Source organism: Vicugna pacos, chromosome 22 (genome assembly GCF_048564905.1).
Source record: "Vicugna pacos chromosome 22, VicPac4, whole genome shotgun sequence".
NCBI lineage: Eukaryota > Metazoa > Chordata > Mammalia > Artiodactyla > Camelidae > Vicugna > Vicugna pacos.
Window position 1 is genome coordinate 11938127 of NC_133008.1, and position 16614 is coordinate 11954740.

General features: G+C 42.4%; 1 protein-coding gene across 6 annotated transcripts in view; it reads left to right on the forward strand.

Moving 5' to 3' along the window:
• FBXW11 (F-box and WD repeat domain containing 11) overlaps positions 1-15794 on the forward strand; it is a 113368-nt gene extending 97574 nt beyond the window's left edge. For all 6 annotated transcript variants that reach the window (XM_072947241.1, XM_072947238.1, XM_072947239.1 and 3 more), the window contains 6 exons: positions 36-285; positions 2942-3060; positions 4941-5051; positions 5657-5735; positions 6757-6942; positions 13313-15794. In XM_072947241.1, the coding sequence (XP_072803342.1) occupies positions 36-285; positions 2942-3060; positions 4941-5051; positions 5657-5735; positions 6757-6918 (721 nt within the window). In that variant the 3' untranslated portion in view covers positions 6919-6942; positions 13313-15794. The remainder of the gene's footprint in view (positions 1-35; positions 286-2941; positions 3061-4940; positions 5052-5656; positions 5736-6756; positions 6943-13312) is intronic.
• The last annotated feature ends 820 nt before the right edge of the window (positions 15795-16614 follow it).

Below are 16614 nucleotides of genomic sequence, written 5' to 3' on the forward strand. Positions count from 1 at the left end.
GATAATTAAGTGTTGTGCTTTTCTGCTTCCTCTAGAGTCTGGGATGTGAACACGGGCGAAGTTCTGAACACGTTGATCCACCACAACGAGGCTGTACTGCACTTACGCTTCAGCAATGGGCTGATGGTGACCTGTTCCAAGGACCGCTCCATTGCAGTGTGGGACATGGCTTCTGCCACCGATATCACCTTACGCCGTGTCCTGGTTGGCCACCGTGCTGCTGTCAATGTAGTAGACTTTGATGATAAGTACATTGTGTCTGCCTCTGGTGACAGGACCATCAAAGTAAGTGTGCCTGCATTCATAACTCTGCTTGTTCCCACCCCTCTAAGAATGTAGAGAAAGCAGAGGTGGCTTATACCAACCTGGCCTCTGGCAAGGTCTTTATTCTCCTCTGTGCTTATGAGGCATCCCATTCTATACGCTCCTAGAGCCACAGGCAAGGTAGGAGGAAAGGGTCTTGGGCTCAGGACAGAGAGCAGTCTTCTGTTTCATGAAATGACGTTGTTAATAGCCTTTCTGAGGGGAAGAGAATTAACCTATGGAACATGTACCGTGTGCTAGAAGCTTTCCATCGCTGCCTCAGTCCACCCTCCCAGCACTCTGTTGGGCCACATTTTACAGATGTGGCTCAGAGAGTGGAGGACCGTGCTGGAAGCCACAGCTGCCTGGTGGTGGAGTCGAGGTTTGATTTTTTTTTTTCCCGCCTAATTTTGAGAGCCTCCCATGCCATTGACTCCGGGCTGGATGCTGGAGATACAGTGATGAACAAGACATGTCCCCGCCTTCATGGAGCTCATTATGTGGTGTGAGGCAGATACGTGACAAAGCGTTGTAGTCCAGAGTGACCCACAGGATGTGGTAAATTCAGTTCTGATTCCAGTATCCAAGTTAACTTTAAAAATTTTAGCTTTCCTCACATTTTTATAAAAGCCTTATTGAGATATAATTCATATACTGTAACATTCATCATTTTAAAGCCTGTTATTCGGTGGTTTTTAGTATCTTTACAATGTGGCATAGCCATCGCTAGTTTCAAAACATTGTCCTCACCCTCTGAAAAAACCATACCCATTAGCAGTCAAACCCCTCTTCTCTCCCCCTGGTCCCTGGCGGTCAGTGATCTACTTTCTGTCTATGGATTTGCCTGTTGTAGACATTTCAAGTGAGTGTAATCATGTAATACGTGACCTTCTGTGTCTGGCTTCCTTCACTTAGTGCAGCGTTTTCAGAGTTCATCCGCACACACTGTAGCGTGAACCAGTGTGTCTTCGTTCCTTCTGATGACTGAATACAGTTCCGTGTGTGGTGGTGCCATGTTTTGCTTATCCACTCATCAGTTCATGGACGTTTTGGTTGTTTGTACTTCCTGTCTATTATAAATAATGCTGCTGTAAATATTTGTGTACAAATGTTTGCCTGTACATTTATTTTTAATTCTCTTGGATGGTAAGTCTCTGTTGAACATTTTGAGGAACGGCCAAGCTGTTTTCCAGAATGACTGCGCCATTTTCCAATCCCACCAACAGTGTACAGGCTTTTGTGACCTGCACTGGCCAGCAGTCCAGTATCTAGCCTCACAGATCACAGAGTTGATAGCATTAAACTTTAGATGGGGTAGTCTGGAAGCTGGGAAATTAGAATCTGTTTGTGGTAACTCACTCACGGCTCAGTCACACCAATTTGTACAAGACCAATGCCTGGAAGTCAGGAGGGTTTGGGCCTTATTACAAAATAGATGTTGCATAATACCGGCCCAAAATATTACCCCATCTCCTTGCTAATGCGTGTGTCTGTCTGTCTGTCTCTGTCTCTTATGGCCATCCTTATGGTGTTTAGTGGTATCTCTCTGGTTTTGCTTTCCATTTCCCTGATGACTAATGATGTTGAGCATCTTTTCATGTGTTTATTGCCCGTTTTTAAAATCTTCTTTGAGGAAACATCTATTTAAATCTTTTGTTCATTGGAAAACTTGGACTATATGTCTTTTATTGTTTAGCTGCGGGAGTTCTTTATATATTCTGGCTACAAATCCCTTATCAGATAAGTGATTTGCAAATATTCTCTTCCCATGGATTGTTTTTTCTCTTTCTTGACAGTGTTCTCTGAAACACAAATAATTTTAACTTTGAGGATGAAGTCCAATTTACAGATTTTTTTCTTTTGTTACTTGTGCTTTCATTGTCATGTGTAAGAAGCCATTGCCTAGTCCAAGTTCACAAAGACTCATGTTTTCTTCTAAAAGTTTAATAGTTTCCACTCTTACATTTAGGTCATCGATCCATTTTGAGTTAATTTTTGTATACTGCGTGAGATAGGGTTCCAACTTCATTCTCCGTCTCTGGATGTCTAGTTATCCCATTGAGCTGCAAATGGAGCCAATAAAATAACTCAGGACACGTTGATAGCTTTATGTCTCCTTATTTGGCGTGACTAAAGTGTGTCTATTAACATCTAAGTCTTACAGACAATTTCACAAAAGAGGAATTGTTTATTCCACATACATAATATTAGGAGTGATGTGTCAAAACAAATCGAGCTGTTCAAGAAACTGTGCTGGAAAAGAGGAGGGTGTGACAGGTGAAGCCTTTTCACATCAAGTTGTATTGGGTTTGACATGTCAGCTGGCATAAAAACATAAAATCTGGCCTGGACTCTTCCCTCTGGGCAGATGAGTGTCTGAACCATCCAGGAGATGTTCTCTTTGTGAAGATCTCGAGGCTTGGAGACTTCACAGCTCCCCTCTGTATTTCATTCCAGTTTTATCACTCAGCAGCTAAGAAAACTTTATGCTGGCCATTCTGTTCCCCAGCTTCCCCAGCGTACTTCATAATCAAGTATTTTGGTCATTTTTAGAAGTTCTGAATTTATTTTTTTAAGATATATTGTGAGAGGACGTCTCTGCATTCATTCTTAAAAATATTGCTAATTTGTTGTGCAGGTCTGGAGCACGAGCACCTGTGAATTTGTTCGTACTCTGAATGGGCACAAGCGAGGCATTGCCTGTCTCCAGTACAGGGATCGGCTGGTTGTTAGTGGATCATCAGATAATACCATAAGGTGGGTAGATGTTGGTGTGCTGGGCTCCTTTTTGCATGAATGTGAACTCATCTCCCAGTCCGAATGCTCACAAGACTCACATTTCGAGGGCTGCTTCAGATAAGAAACTTAAGGTAACATTTATTAATTTATTTGTCTCTGCATACTAAAGTGGGTAATCTGTGTATGCCCTGGGTGTTCTTCCCGGATTCCTTCAGTACACAGAGTCTTACAAACCTCAGCTCCACCCAAGATCACTTATGACCATGACACCTCAGAGCAGAGGACACTCCAGCCTGACTGTCCTCTTTCCCTTCCCTGGGAGCTCCCGCCTCTCTCCCTGACAGATGGGCATGTACTCTGGTTACCTTTCCCAACGCTGCCATCAAGTCCTGTTTGATCATTTATTTTATCTCCCTTTTTTCTTGCCAGCACTCAGTGTCCTTGCTTGCTAATAACTATGACTATCCTTAAACACTTTATCTTACTAAGAACTTCCCTTAAGTGTCTAATTATCCCAAGTCATTTTTCCAGCGTCCCAACGTATGCTAGTAGCTCTTTTTATAACCAAATTGCTTGTTTAGGCAAAATAAGTATTGGGTTCAAGATTATTTTTTTTTTTAAAAGAAAGATAGCAAACGACCACAATATAGTTGTCACTGCCGAACGGCTTCTTTATCATTTTGAGTTTTAAGATACCATAAAAGTCAGCTGAGAACTTGAATCTTGGTTCTGTTGTATTCTTCATGCTTTGGAATCTCTTTGAGTTTTTACAAAATAACGTGTGTTGTTGTACAGTTTATTGGGGGGAGGCACTTTGAAGTCATAGTGCTGGGTGGCTCTGTTCACAGTAGATTTGAGAAGCCATCGTCATTGACCCTGACGGGGTTTGCCTGGGGTGGCTGTGGTACAAGGTTCATTGGATATATGATAGGAGCTCCTGGTGGAGAGGCCAGGAAAAAGTCATCACAGAATTAGTTTGCTAATTTTGTTTTGCACATCTTAGTTTGCTGTGATTTTGGGGGAGGTTTTTTGCAAATAACGTAGATAAATCAATGGTAATAGAAAAAAAAAGGGGGAAAGTCTCTATTTTCAGAGTTGTTTTGTAAATCATATACAGAGAAAAGGGCTGGGGGTAGTCAGTGGGTTTACATGTCTAAGACACTACGTATACCTCAAGAGAGACTCCTCCTCTGACCTTGTGACCTAGACAACCCTAGTGTGCAGTGTGTACCTAGGAGGGGGTACCCCTGAGCCTCATCAGGAGGGGAGACCGCCATGCTTGTCTGCCAGTTCTAACTTCAGTGGGCCTCATGGCCTCCAGGCTGGAAGTGCCTGGAGTGGACGCCTGCTCCCTGGGCTGTATCTGTTACCTTTTCCACACCCACGTGATTTTCCTTCTTTACAGCCTGCAACCCCTATCTCCCCCAGAAAAGTCCTCCCTAGACCATTTGGCTACTTGGTTTCATCAACTCAGACATCAAGAGAATGCCTAGTAACTAAAAAGAATTGAAATTTTTTGTTTGTTGGTCTTATTTTAATAATAATAACATGCCTGTGATTTGTAAAAATTCCAAACTATATAAAAGGAAATACAATGAAAAGTAAGCCTTCCTTCCAAGTTAGTTCTTTAAAAACACAGAGGGAGAACTGAATCACCATGCTGCACACCAGAGACTAACACAACATTGTAAATCGACTGTATTTCAGTTAAGAACGCGCGTGTGCGTGCGCACACACACACACACAAATGGTGTAAATGTATGTATATGTCTTTGTATGTGATAATGTGGACTGAGAGTGAGATAGAAATGAAGAATTCCAGGGTAGTGAAAATCACATAGGTATAGTGTGGGTCACGTGTAGGAAGCTGATTTACAGAGATCTGTTTTTCATTCAAGGCTATGGGATATTGAATGTGGTGCCTGTTTAAGAGTCCTAGAGGGACATGAAGAATTGGTCCGATGCATCCGGTTTGATAACAAGAGGATTGTCAGTGGGGCCTATGATGGGTATGTGTTTCAAATGCATGGCATAACTATATCAAGAGGAAAAGTAAGTGCTGTATATGTTAAAGCAGCTAGGTATGGGCCAGGTCCTGTGCCAGGTGTGTTCTCTGTGACGATGGATGGCAGGTCGTATTGTAAACCTTTCAAGATGAACTTACATATACTTCACAGACGGGTTAGCTGGTCTGTTCATACTCCGATTATTAACTCTCAGCATTTGCTTAGTTTGGAGAAAGGTATCCTTGGAATTTCACAGAGAGCCCTCGCTTCTGTCCGCGGCACCTACTCAGCCCCAGAGAGCCCCCTGATGAATGAATTTGGTGACAGATTATCAAGTCAGGAATTGAATTTAGAAGATGTGAAGTTGTTTTCTTGTCTCCCTTAAAATAATATTTCTTCACAATTTCAGCACTTCTGAGAATTGTTAGGTCCTAATTTTTTTCCAAAATCAAGTGTAATTGGTTTAAATGCCTTGTCAAAACATCAGCAGGTGCCCCATTTGCTTTTAAAATAGGCTGTTCGCGTGCGCTCCTTTCTGTTAAGGAAGTGCTTGACGATATGTAAAATGTTAACTTTTCCACTCACCACGATCTCATTTTCCTTTCTAGGAAAATCAAAGTTTGGGACTTGCAAGCTGCTCTAGACCCCCGAGCCCCAGCAAGCACGTTGTGTCTGCGCACGTTGGTGGTATGTGATCTGTTGAAAAGCTAAGTGCTTCCCTGTGCCGGCGATGGGCCACCTGCAGTAGACCTGCCTGGGCCGTCACTGGAAAGCTGCTGTGTCTCACAGCGTGCCTTCTGAGAAGTGCACTGTTCTGTTAATTTTGTTTCTTCAAAATCAGAGCACATTTGACACTCATATTTCTGTGAGCTCTTTCCTAAGGAGTATTAATGCAACTGAAAATTACGAAAGCGGGCTTCCTCATTTGGAAATCATTCCTGATTTCTTCCGAGAGCGTGAAGTAGTTCCCTTCTGCATTTTTGAGAGATTTTTCTAATAGGGGTATCTGTGGTTGTGTTATGTTTTATAACACAGCACATTTTTCTATGATTATGATGGACTGTCCCCTCAGTCTTTATTCTATGAGTTACTGCTCAGCATATCAGAATACTTTTTTTATATGTTAATCTTGTTTTAGCAACTTCACCAAGCTTGTTATTTCTAATAGTCTGCTTGCTTTTGTTATATTTTTGAAGAGACTGTTGTTTAAAAATATGGTAGATTTTTCTTATTTTCAGTAGTTTTGCCTTCCATTTCTATGTGGTCTGTCCTCACATTGACTAGAGCATGCAGTAAGGGCCATTCTTGTTTTCTTGATTTTAACAGGAATACTTAGGGTGTTTCACCGTTAATTTTGGTGTTGGCTGTGGTTTGAAATAGATATTTTTGGTCATGTTAAAAACAGTATCCTTCTGGTTCTAGTTTTTACAGTGTATCAAGAATGGGTATTAAGTATCGTTGTTTACCTTTGTGAGACAATCACATATTTGTTCTTTTTTGACATATTAACAGGCCAGGACCTAGGATACAAAATTAAAGAAAAGCCTAGAAGGAAAGGCGGAATATCTGTTCGTGGGGTCACGGACAAAGCTCCGTAAAGGAAGCGTGGTGAAGGGGCTGTCTTTTCCGCCTGTGACAACTCCCTGGTAGTGAGACAGCAGAGATTGTAAAGGCCTCGTTGTATTCATCAAGCTGTTATGTTTCACAGGAACATTCTGGACGTGTGTTTCGGCTACAGTTTGACGAATTTCAGATCATCAGCAGCTCCCATGATGACACAATTTTGATTTGGGATTTCTTAAATGTGCCTCCCAGTGCCCAGAATGAGACCCGTTCTCCCTCCAGAACATACACTTACATCTCCAGATAACAGTCTGCACTTTACCCGTTTCAGGTGAGTGCTAACCCCACTTTGAATTCTGCTACTGAGTTTGCGCTCCCTCTGGGGAGGTTTTGTGATGTGGATTCCTTTCTCAGTGGTGGGGACCGAGGTGCTTAGTCTTGATTAGATTCAGCAGCTTTGCAGAGGTCTAGTGTAAGGTTTGATCTTTGTGGTCACATCAGAATCAGGCCTCAATCGGAATCCTGCTTACTGTGGGTGTTCATGTTGGCGGACACTGTGATTCCTGTGTTTTAAAACTGTTTTCTCAGGGCACACCAGTTCAGTACCAGCGTAGTCCCTCAAATTCTGTTTCGGGGTGTTAGAATCTCCTTTTTCTCTTTCTTTCCTGTCTTTCAGTTCTGTCTTTTATTTTTAAAAAAATCACCATCAACCAAACACTCAGAATGCCCCCCCACCCCCCGGGTGCCTTTACAGTCCACTCACCACCACCGTTCCCTGGAGGAGGAGGCAGGGAAGGGCGCCTGTTGAGAGAGCCCCGAAAGCCCTTTCTTCCTCCGTCAGACACACCAGGTGCCCTGGAAGCAAAGTCCTTTGCTCCGGTTACAGGAAGGCTCAGAGGCATCATAGTCATCGATGATGGCGTGTTCTGATTACTAAGGGTGTCCAGCTAGCGGGTGGGAAACCTTGCTTGGCTGTGTCTTTGGAACTGATGACCCTGTTCCTCTGGAGCAGTATTCCCAGCTCTGAGGATTTTGCAAGGGGTCCTGTGAATTCTGTGCACACTGGAACTTTGTAGATTGAATGTTTGTGCATATTTGCGCTACCATGTATACATGTATGTAAAGACTGTGTAATTAATGAAATTCATATTTATGTAAAAACATTACTTAATGCTTAGTAGCTTTTTATCATTGTAGATTTTCCTGCTCATTGAATATTAAAAATACAAAGAAAAGTCCATGTATAGAATTGTGAGGTTTTTTTTTTTGGTGAAAAGATAGAGAACCATTGGTCTCTTGATCACCAAATTGACATCTTTTCAGACACTCCTTACTGAAGAGTCCAGTAAGACCCGATAAACAGATCTCCCCAAGGAAGCTGGTCTTATTCGAGGGTCAGCAGACTACAGCCAGAGGCCAAATTTGACCCACTGCCTGACTTTTTTTTCCTTAACACAGCAAGCTAAGAATAGTCTTTTCCACTTTTAAATACTTTGAAAAAATTAAGAGAAGAATATTATTTTAGGACACGTGAAAATTATGTAAAATTCAGATTCCAGTGCCCATAAGTACTTTTACCGGAACGCAGCCTCACTCGTCTGTTTATGTAGTGTCTGCGGCTGTTTTCATGTTTCGGAGGCAGAGTTGCATAGTTGAAACAGGAACCATATTTTCTGCCACATCTAAAATATGTACAATCATTTGGCCCCTTAAGAAAACATATGCTGGCCTCTGGGCTCGCCCCTGTTCCTTCTATCAGTGATAAACTAAGGCCCTGCATCAGGAATGGCAAGTACGGTTTTTCATCATGTCAGCGCACTTTGATTCGTGGTGAGTGGCTGGAACAGTGCCTTGGGAAGGGTTATGGGGCCCCATGTGCCGTGATGGGTTGGCTGTGTCTCCCCGGCTGTAGGAGCCGAGCCACACCCGTGAGCCCCGTGGGTAGTTCCTGTTCCTGGTCCTAGTGTCCGCACTGTCTCTTGTGACAGTGGCCATCTCCCTGGCTGCTTTCTCTCTGGATAGATTCTTCACAAGTCAGTTGAAAAATTCACATGGTGAACTTTTTACGTTTATTAAATGATAGGAAATTACAGAGGAAGGAAGCAAAGATCTCTTGAATGATTTCTCTTCCCCACCTCAGCCTCCCTTCCCAATAAGCCAAAGAAATCCATAAGGAAGGAGGAATGGCCCCACATGAAAACTGGTTTCCTTCCGGTCTTTTCCTCTCCCTCTTCAGCCCACCCTTCATCCTGCTGCCAGCTCGGGTCCTGTTAGCCCTGCCTCTGCCAGTCTCTGCTTCCCCAGCTTCCTGTTGTCTTCAGGATCAAGGTTTAACTAAGAGTAGCTAACAAGGGTTCCAGCTTCTACTCTTACCTTCTGTCTTCTCTGTCCTCCCCCACCGTCTCTCACTCCTCCCTCCCCAAACTCCAGAGCTCCAACCAAACTGAATTCTGTTTCCCTTCCCTAGTTACACTTCAGGAGTGCAGACCTCTACCACCTCCCTCCCCTTAGGCTTTGTGGAGACCACCATCCCACCTCCACCCCTTTAACTCCCTCTGACTTAATGTGTTATCTGCCTGTCTCCCTCACAAGGCAGTGGGGTTCCTGGTGTCGAATAGAGCACACAGCATATATTATGAGCACTCATTGAGGCTTGCTGGACAGGTGACAACGGGGCCAACATGACATTTGCGCTCTTTCTCCGGGGCCGACAAGAATTTGCCCATAAATAAATAAATGTGTGCAAAACTGCAGTGTATTCATACAGTCCCCTTCTGCAAACATGAAGATAGCAGCTCAATAAGGAACTGGAGTCGATTGTCTCAGCGGCAGTCAGGTACCAGGTCTGTTCCCCCCGTGCAGACAGGTACCTGCGTGTGCACGGCTCCCTCTGCCCCGCCCCCCTCACCTTCTCTAAGCCCACTGTTGCTTCTTAATCAATTTTCTTGAGGTATGATTTTTGTGAAACAGATTGTACCCATTTAAAGTGTATTATTCGGGGAGTTTTTACGAATGTATACACCCCTGCAGCTTCCTCCACAGTCCAGAGAAGAACTCTCCCATCACCCCCAGAAGCTCCCTTCTGTCCTCTCTGTAGTCACAGCCTGATCGCATGCAGCCTCGGCAAACCCGGACCTGCTTCCTCCCGCTGGGCCAGTTCACATTTTCTGCAGCTGCACAGTTACGAGCCACATTTGGCTGTTAAGCTCTTGAAATGTGGCCAGTGCGACTTAGGAACTAATTTTAAAATTACATTTAAATTGAATTTAATTGGGTTTTAATTGCATTTTATTATACTTCATTTAAGCTTAAATTTAAATAGCTGCATGTAGCCAGTGACTACAGTGTTTGGACCAGCATAGTTGCAAGAGTTTTATATGCTTAACCTTGACATTTTAGATTTTTGATCCATTTAGAGTTAATTTTTGTGTATGCTGTGAGGCAAGAATGTCATTGTTCTTTTTTATACAGCCGTCTAGTTGTTCCAGCTTCATTGGATTAAAAGACTTTCCTCTTCCCATCAAATTGCTTTAGTGCTCTGTCAGAAATTCAGTTGACCGCTTACTTCTAGGTCTGTTTCTGGCTTCTGATCTATTCTATGATCTGTGGTTATCCTTTCGCCAATACCACACTGTCTAATAAATCAACTTCTTTAAAAAAAATTGTTTTGACTATTCTAGGTCCTTTTGGTTTGCACACTCATTTTTGAGTGAAATTTCAAATTCTGTGAAAATTATGGGATTATGATCAGAACTGCATTGAATCTAAAGATCATTTTGGGGAGAATTTCCATCTTTAAAAAATTTTTTTTGTTGTTTTTTTAGGGGGAAAGTAATTAGATTTATTTATTTCATTTTTTATTTAATGGCAGTGCTGGGGATCAAACCCATGACCTCGTGCATGCTAAGCATGCACTCTACCATTGAGCTATGCCCTCCCTGGAAATTTCCATCTTAACAAATGTTGTCTTTCTAATCCATAAACACAGTGTATCTCTTTATTATTTAGGGTCTTCTTCAGCTCCTCTTAAGCAGTGTTTTGCAGTCTTGCACATCTTTTGTTGAGTTTATCCCATTCTTTGTCTTTTCTAAGCTATACGTGTCTCTCTCTCTCTCTCCCTCTCCCTCTCCCTCTCTCTCTCTCTCTCTCTCTCTCTCTCACTCTCACTGTGTTGTGTTAACTGTAGCCCAGTGCCTCTGCTTTAATTTTTCCACATGAGAGAAGTACATGCAATATAGAACATGGTCAACTACAGCTGCAGCTGAGCTTCTGGAATGGGATAGGGTCAGGGGAGTAGGTGTACCGTACAGGGTACCTCTCTTGCAGTTTTGACGTGTGCTTGTGTCTTTCCCTTCTGTCAGAGAAGCACGTGATAAAAATCTAAGACATCTGTAATATATTTTCTCCCCCTCTGGCATATTTAATCAATGAATTATAGAACATAGTAAACTTTCACAAATGGACAGCTTTTTATATATTACTTAAAAGTGCCCTGAAACAAGATTCCTTTGGTTGAGAGACGAAGTAGCAATCACCAATGCTGTTTCTCGCATCGGCCGTGGCGGAAGGGAAACTGGTGTTATGTCTTCCAGACCGTCCTCTCGCCCCCTTTTTGGGGACCTACGAACAACTGCATTGTTATGATTCACAATTACAAATCAATGGAAAAATCTTATCTGCTTTTTAAGCAGCACAAGCAGTGAAACCTCAAATGTGTTTGTCTCTTCAAAGTGAATTACTTTTGACAACCTTGGCAGTCAAGTTTATAGATTTTATTGCTCTTTTCCAAATTCTTTTCATTTATTGTAGCATGAAAAAAATTATTACCATGTGACACCGTAAGATTTATGCATAATAAGAAACACTACCCTAATGATGATTTAACCTTGCAGTAAAATATTTACCCCTAAAACATAAGGTAAGAGCATTTCTAGGTTGGGAAATTTAGCAATAAATAGATTTCTTTGCTGAGTCATTTTTTTTAAATTACAAACTCCTAAGAGCTATATGTATGCAGTAGCTCTCTTTTTTTATTGCAGGACAATATAAGATCGTTATTAGGAAGATGATAAAAGTAGATAAGCCAAAAGAAGAGACCAAAGTCCTACTCAGGGTTCACCACTGTTAACTCCTTTGTATGTATCATTTCAGGCTTTTAAAAATTATGGTTGATAACTGTGCTTTTTTTCCCCCTTTATTGTGAAATTGTCTCATGTCAGTTATGTCACTGTTTGATTATCATTCCCAATGGCAAAATGGTATTTGATTGTTTGGATGTGCCCTGCTCTGTTATTTATGTTTTTCTCCCGGCTTTTAGCTGTTACAAAACGCATTGCCACGATTCTTGTAGCTTAATCGTTGCCCAACCCTGTGTTACCCTTGGATAGAATTCTAGAAATGTCTGCAGCGTCTGGGTTAAAGGGTATGACGTTTCAAGACTTTGATACATAGAGTTGTGTTACCCTCCGGAAGAATTAAGTCAGTTGGCCTTCCCACCAGCAGGGTTTGAGTGCCTACTTCTTATTTCTGGGTGTTAATACTTTTAAAATAATCCAGGTACTCTTACGTATCCTTCATGGGAAAACAGTGGAGAATGAAATTGAATCTGTCTTGAATTCACTGAGAAAGCTTATTAGGATTCTTGACCTTTGTGAAAATTAACAACCTTTTAGGAAAGTTGCCTTTTAAAAAAAGTATACAGGGGGGAGGGCATAGTTCAGTGGTGGTGTTCAATCCCCAGTATCACCATTACAATAAATAAACAAATAAACCTCATCCCCCCCTCCCCAAAATGTATACAAGCTTTAAAGAAAAAAAACTCTTTTTCTCTTTCTTTCTCTCTCTGGCCATAGAATTGAATTAAGATTGTAACTTATTGGTTGTTGTGAAATCATTTTAATGGATTTTGACTTTGGGTGAAATTTAGGATATAAAATGTGAGCCTGCGGTGTCAATAGTAACGCTAAGTCTTGTTTCATGAATGTTCTGCTTAGGGAAGTGTGTTTGTATTGACATACACGGATAAATGTAGAGGTTGTGATTAAAATGGGTTCCTGACTCAAGGTCATGGTCAAAAAAAAAAAGAAAGTGGAACATTCAATTGTCTTCCCATCTATGTTGTGTTGTCCTTTTATAAATGATTTATTTCAAAAAGCAGTAATTTCGGACTGTTAGCGTTCAGTTCAGAGGAACGCTTCACTTACTCGCTTGTGTGTGTTTTCTTTTCACAATGGTAAGTGAAGGCTCTTGGTCGGACATGAGCCAGGCCCTGGTGGGCTCTGGGTGTCATAGAAGATTATTCTAAATATAAACTCTAAACATGAAGCATGTTTTGTTACATGCATGACTGCTAGCAGCAGCGTGAAAGATGATGGTTTACTGGGTCAGTCCTCTCTGAATCCCCTGTCACTTAATGGCTAATGTATGAACTGAGTAATGTGTCTGAGCCTCAGTTCTCTTGTTTGTGAAGTGGCTGTAATAGTCACTCCCTCATAAGGTTGTAGGTTATTATGAGGTTCAAAATATGTCTGGTGTGTAGTACGCACAAAACAACTTGCAACTTCTATCTTGATGCTGATTATTTGAAAATCAATGTTATGTGTGGATGTGGATGGGCTGTGGCGTCTATCTCCATGTCTAACCAGAATATCCATCCCTGCTCCCTTTGTTTTTTTGTTTTTGTTTGGTTTTTGTTTTTTCAGGGTTTCCTAGTCTTGAACTACTGGCTACTGGCTACCAAATGCCTGAGGGAGTTCTTCACAGCTGAGTTATGAAGCTGGAATTGGTTCTAGACGCTGGGTAGATGCAAAGTACCGACATTTCTCACCTCCGATTCTGGCCTCTACTTGGAGAAGGATACCTTAGCTTCACCGACTTTCAGTAGCACAGAAGCCCTTTTCCTCCCCCCATCAGTGAAAAAAATCTAATGCTTCAAATGTAAATTGTTCATATAAAAGGAACGTACAGTCTGTTTTACAGAAGTCGATGGACCGTCAAGAGAAGACTTGTCCTCTAATTTATATTGCTTTGCACTTTGGTGTGATGTTAAGGAACAGCGTTCTTCTTCGGTGAAATTTTGGGTGCCAAACACCTACCCAGAATGTCCAGGGCTTTCTTTCTCAGAAGTTAGCGTTCTCCTTTTGACCGTCCAAGTCACTATGAATTCTGACTTGTATTAGGAACATGTTGGACAATGAAAGAATTTCTCTGGACTGTTTTAGTCATGTTTTTTGGATTACACTTCCTTTCTGTACCAGTTTCTTTTAATTTAAAGAACTGCAAGCCAGGTTATATTATCTCCACAGGTAATATAGCTCTTTTCTTTTATTAACTGTTCTCTGTACCCGCAACCATCCCCTGATATTTGGTAGAGTAACACCTTTACACGTGTGCTTGCCTCCTAATTTAAGATACTGTATCCGCATGTAGATATAATGTACATAACAGTTTAACCTCATGGTTGCTCGAGTCAGGGCCCCATGCCTGAGACACTAATGCAGAGTGTGTGCGCACTTAGCCGTGGGCTGGGCTCAAGAACCCGATTCCAGGGTTGACATGGATTACCTAGAACCCTTCCTGCAGTATTCATATAGTGTTTTTATTTTGTCATTGTCATTGTGTGTATGTGGTGTGTGTGTGTATTTTAATGGAAATTTTGTTTTAAAATGTAATTTCTAAAGTTTAACACAGAATGTTCTATTTGTTGTGCAGTATATGCAATAGAGAGGTACCTTAAAATTTTTTTGTTGTTTTTTTCCTCATCAGTACTCCTGAGCACTCGTGGTCACTTCCCATGGTGTACGTTCTGTGTGTTAGTAACCCTGGGAAGGGAAGAGCGGGAGGGCCGGTTGCCAGGCCCTCCTGGCTCTGGCATCCGTGCATCCTGCCCTCGGGGTGGTGGCAGGGCCCTCGTGGGGGTTGGAGCCATGTCCCAGGTCAGGCTGGTTCAGAGGCCCATCTTGAGTGGAAGGGTCCTCCCATGTGGTGCGAAGCCTCAAGCTCACGAACCCCATCCTGTCATCTCTGGTGTCACCTGTCGTGGCGCTGGCAGGCTCTCTGCTCCCGCGTGCTCCGCAGCCCGGATGTGAGACTGGCCCCATCCCGCTGACGTGCCCGGAAGGGACTTTGGGTCGGCACTCCTTTTCTGTTGTTCCATATTAGGTTTTGATTTGCCCCTTGCCATTGTTTCCAAAGATCAAGGAATGTCGCTAACATTTTAAAGGACCAATGAGAACCTCCTATTAACTAAACCTCTTCCCGTGGAAGCACATTCTCCCACCGAAGGGAAGGTGCCTGGGCTGTTTTGTCCTCTGCATTGAGAACGGTGTGGGGATCAATGTGTGTGTCTGTGATTGTTTTATGAGGTTGGCTTGCCTTTTTTTTTTTTTTCTTCCCTTTGTCCTTTTTTAAAAAATACATCCTTCCCTCCCACATGTTATACTAAATTAATTTCTATTTTTGAGAAGGTGAATCTCAAAGTGTAAAAAAAAAATCTCCCTCCATCAGGTGGATGTTGTAAGCCTGACAGTGGTTGTGAAAGTGACTTGACTTGTACCACTCTTCGTTCGACAGCTTTAATGCCAGCCGGTTAGGAGAGCCCAGCGGGCAGGGCAGGGAGGGGGGAGGGGCGGAGGCCGTTCTGAATGGATGGACTTTTCTGTTGTTTTTGCATGTTTAATATGGAAGTTCATGTTCCTTGGGAGATCATGACCTTTGAATATGCACACAACCTTTGAATTGTGCCTACTAAATTATAGCAGGGGACTTTGGCACCCAAGGAATTCTGACTTTCTGGGATTATAGTAGTAATTCCCAGCTGTACTCTGGACTTTATTTTGCTAACCATAATTGAGCAACTGCTATATTAATGTTTTAAAGCACTGGGATAGTCTAATTCTAACTTGTAATTAATTATGTTTGCCAATTACCTGTTTGAATTAAATTTGTGTCTCAACAGCTATTGAAACTGTTAAATTGTACAGATATTATTCATGACAGCTTTGTACCGTGGAATGTGCTTAATAAAAAACGAAAAGTTTGACCTTTGTCCAATAAATTGCTAAGTGATGGCAATAAGTCAAGTATGAGTATTACGCAGTACACCTGATCTGGCTTCATGCAATTGTTACTTCAGCTACTAATTCAAAGCCAATACTCTATTAATAAAGTGTTGCAATACTCTGATGTTCTGTTAAGAAATTTTTCAAAAAAACTGTTGATGGGCTGTCAGTAACTCAGTGACATACAATTAAAGTTCGTAGATTGAAGACACCATCTGCTCTGTACAGTGAGGTCGAAGGCAGAGTACTCTTGGCCTGTGGAAACGGGGATGAGATGATGCCAGTCCATGCCCTGGGCCTTTTGCTGAAAGCAGACTTGAACCTCGGGAGCTGGGGGCTGGTTCAGAACCCCTCCCCCACAGCAAATCTGCTTCCCGTAGGTCCTTCGTTGCTTCACAAGTTACTGTGAAAATATGAACAGAGTCCCTTAAATGTGCCAGGTGGCTTGGGATGGGAGTGAATCCTCTGGTTCTCGAAGAGGCTGGTGCAGGGGTCAGTGTGTGAAGTGCGGCTGAGCACATTCCCCTTACACGTCGGACAGAAAGCTGTTGTCTTTCCTTTCTGCACATCCACCAGGCGCCGGCTGGGTGCCAAACGCAGAAAGAACGCTGTCAGCATCCGCAGGGTTCTGCCCCGAAGCCCTGTAGTCCTATTATTGCAAGAGTTTCCCTGATAACTCGCTTTTCCCCAGCCCTTAGGCAATCAAAGGGCTAATGTGGAGTTTGAGATGAAATTAAGAGTAATTCTATACAGTGCTGCCCCACCCATTTTTGTTGTAAAAAATATTTATGAGAATATGTAGCACCCATATGGTTAAGAAAACCAACTTACAAGCCATAAAGAGATGGTATACAAAGTGGTTCTCCCTTTTGCTCTTGACCCTCAGTCCCCCAATTCTTGTTAACCAGTTTTTGGCACATCTTCCACCAGATAATAGTCCGTGT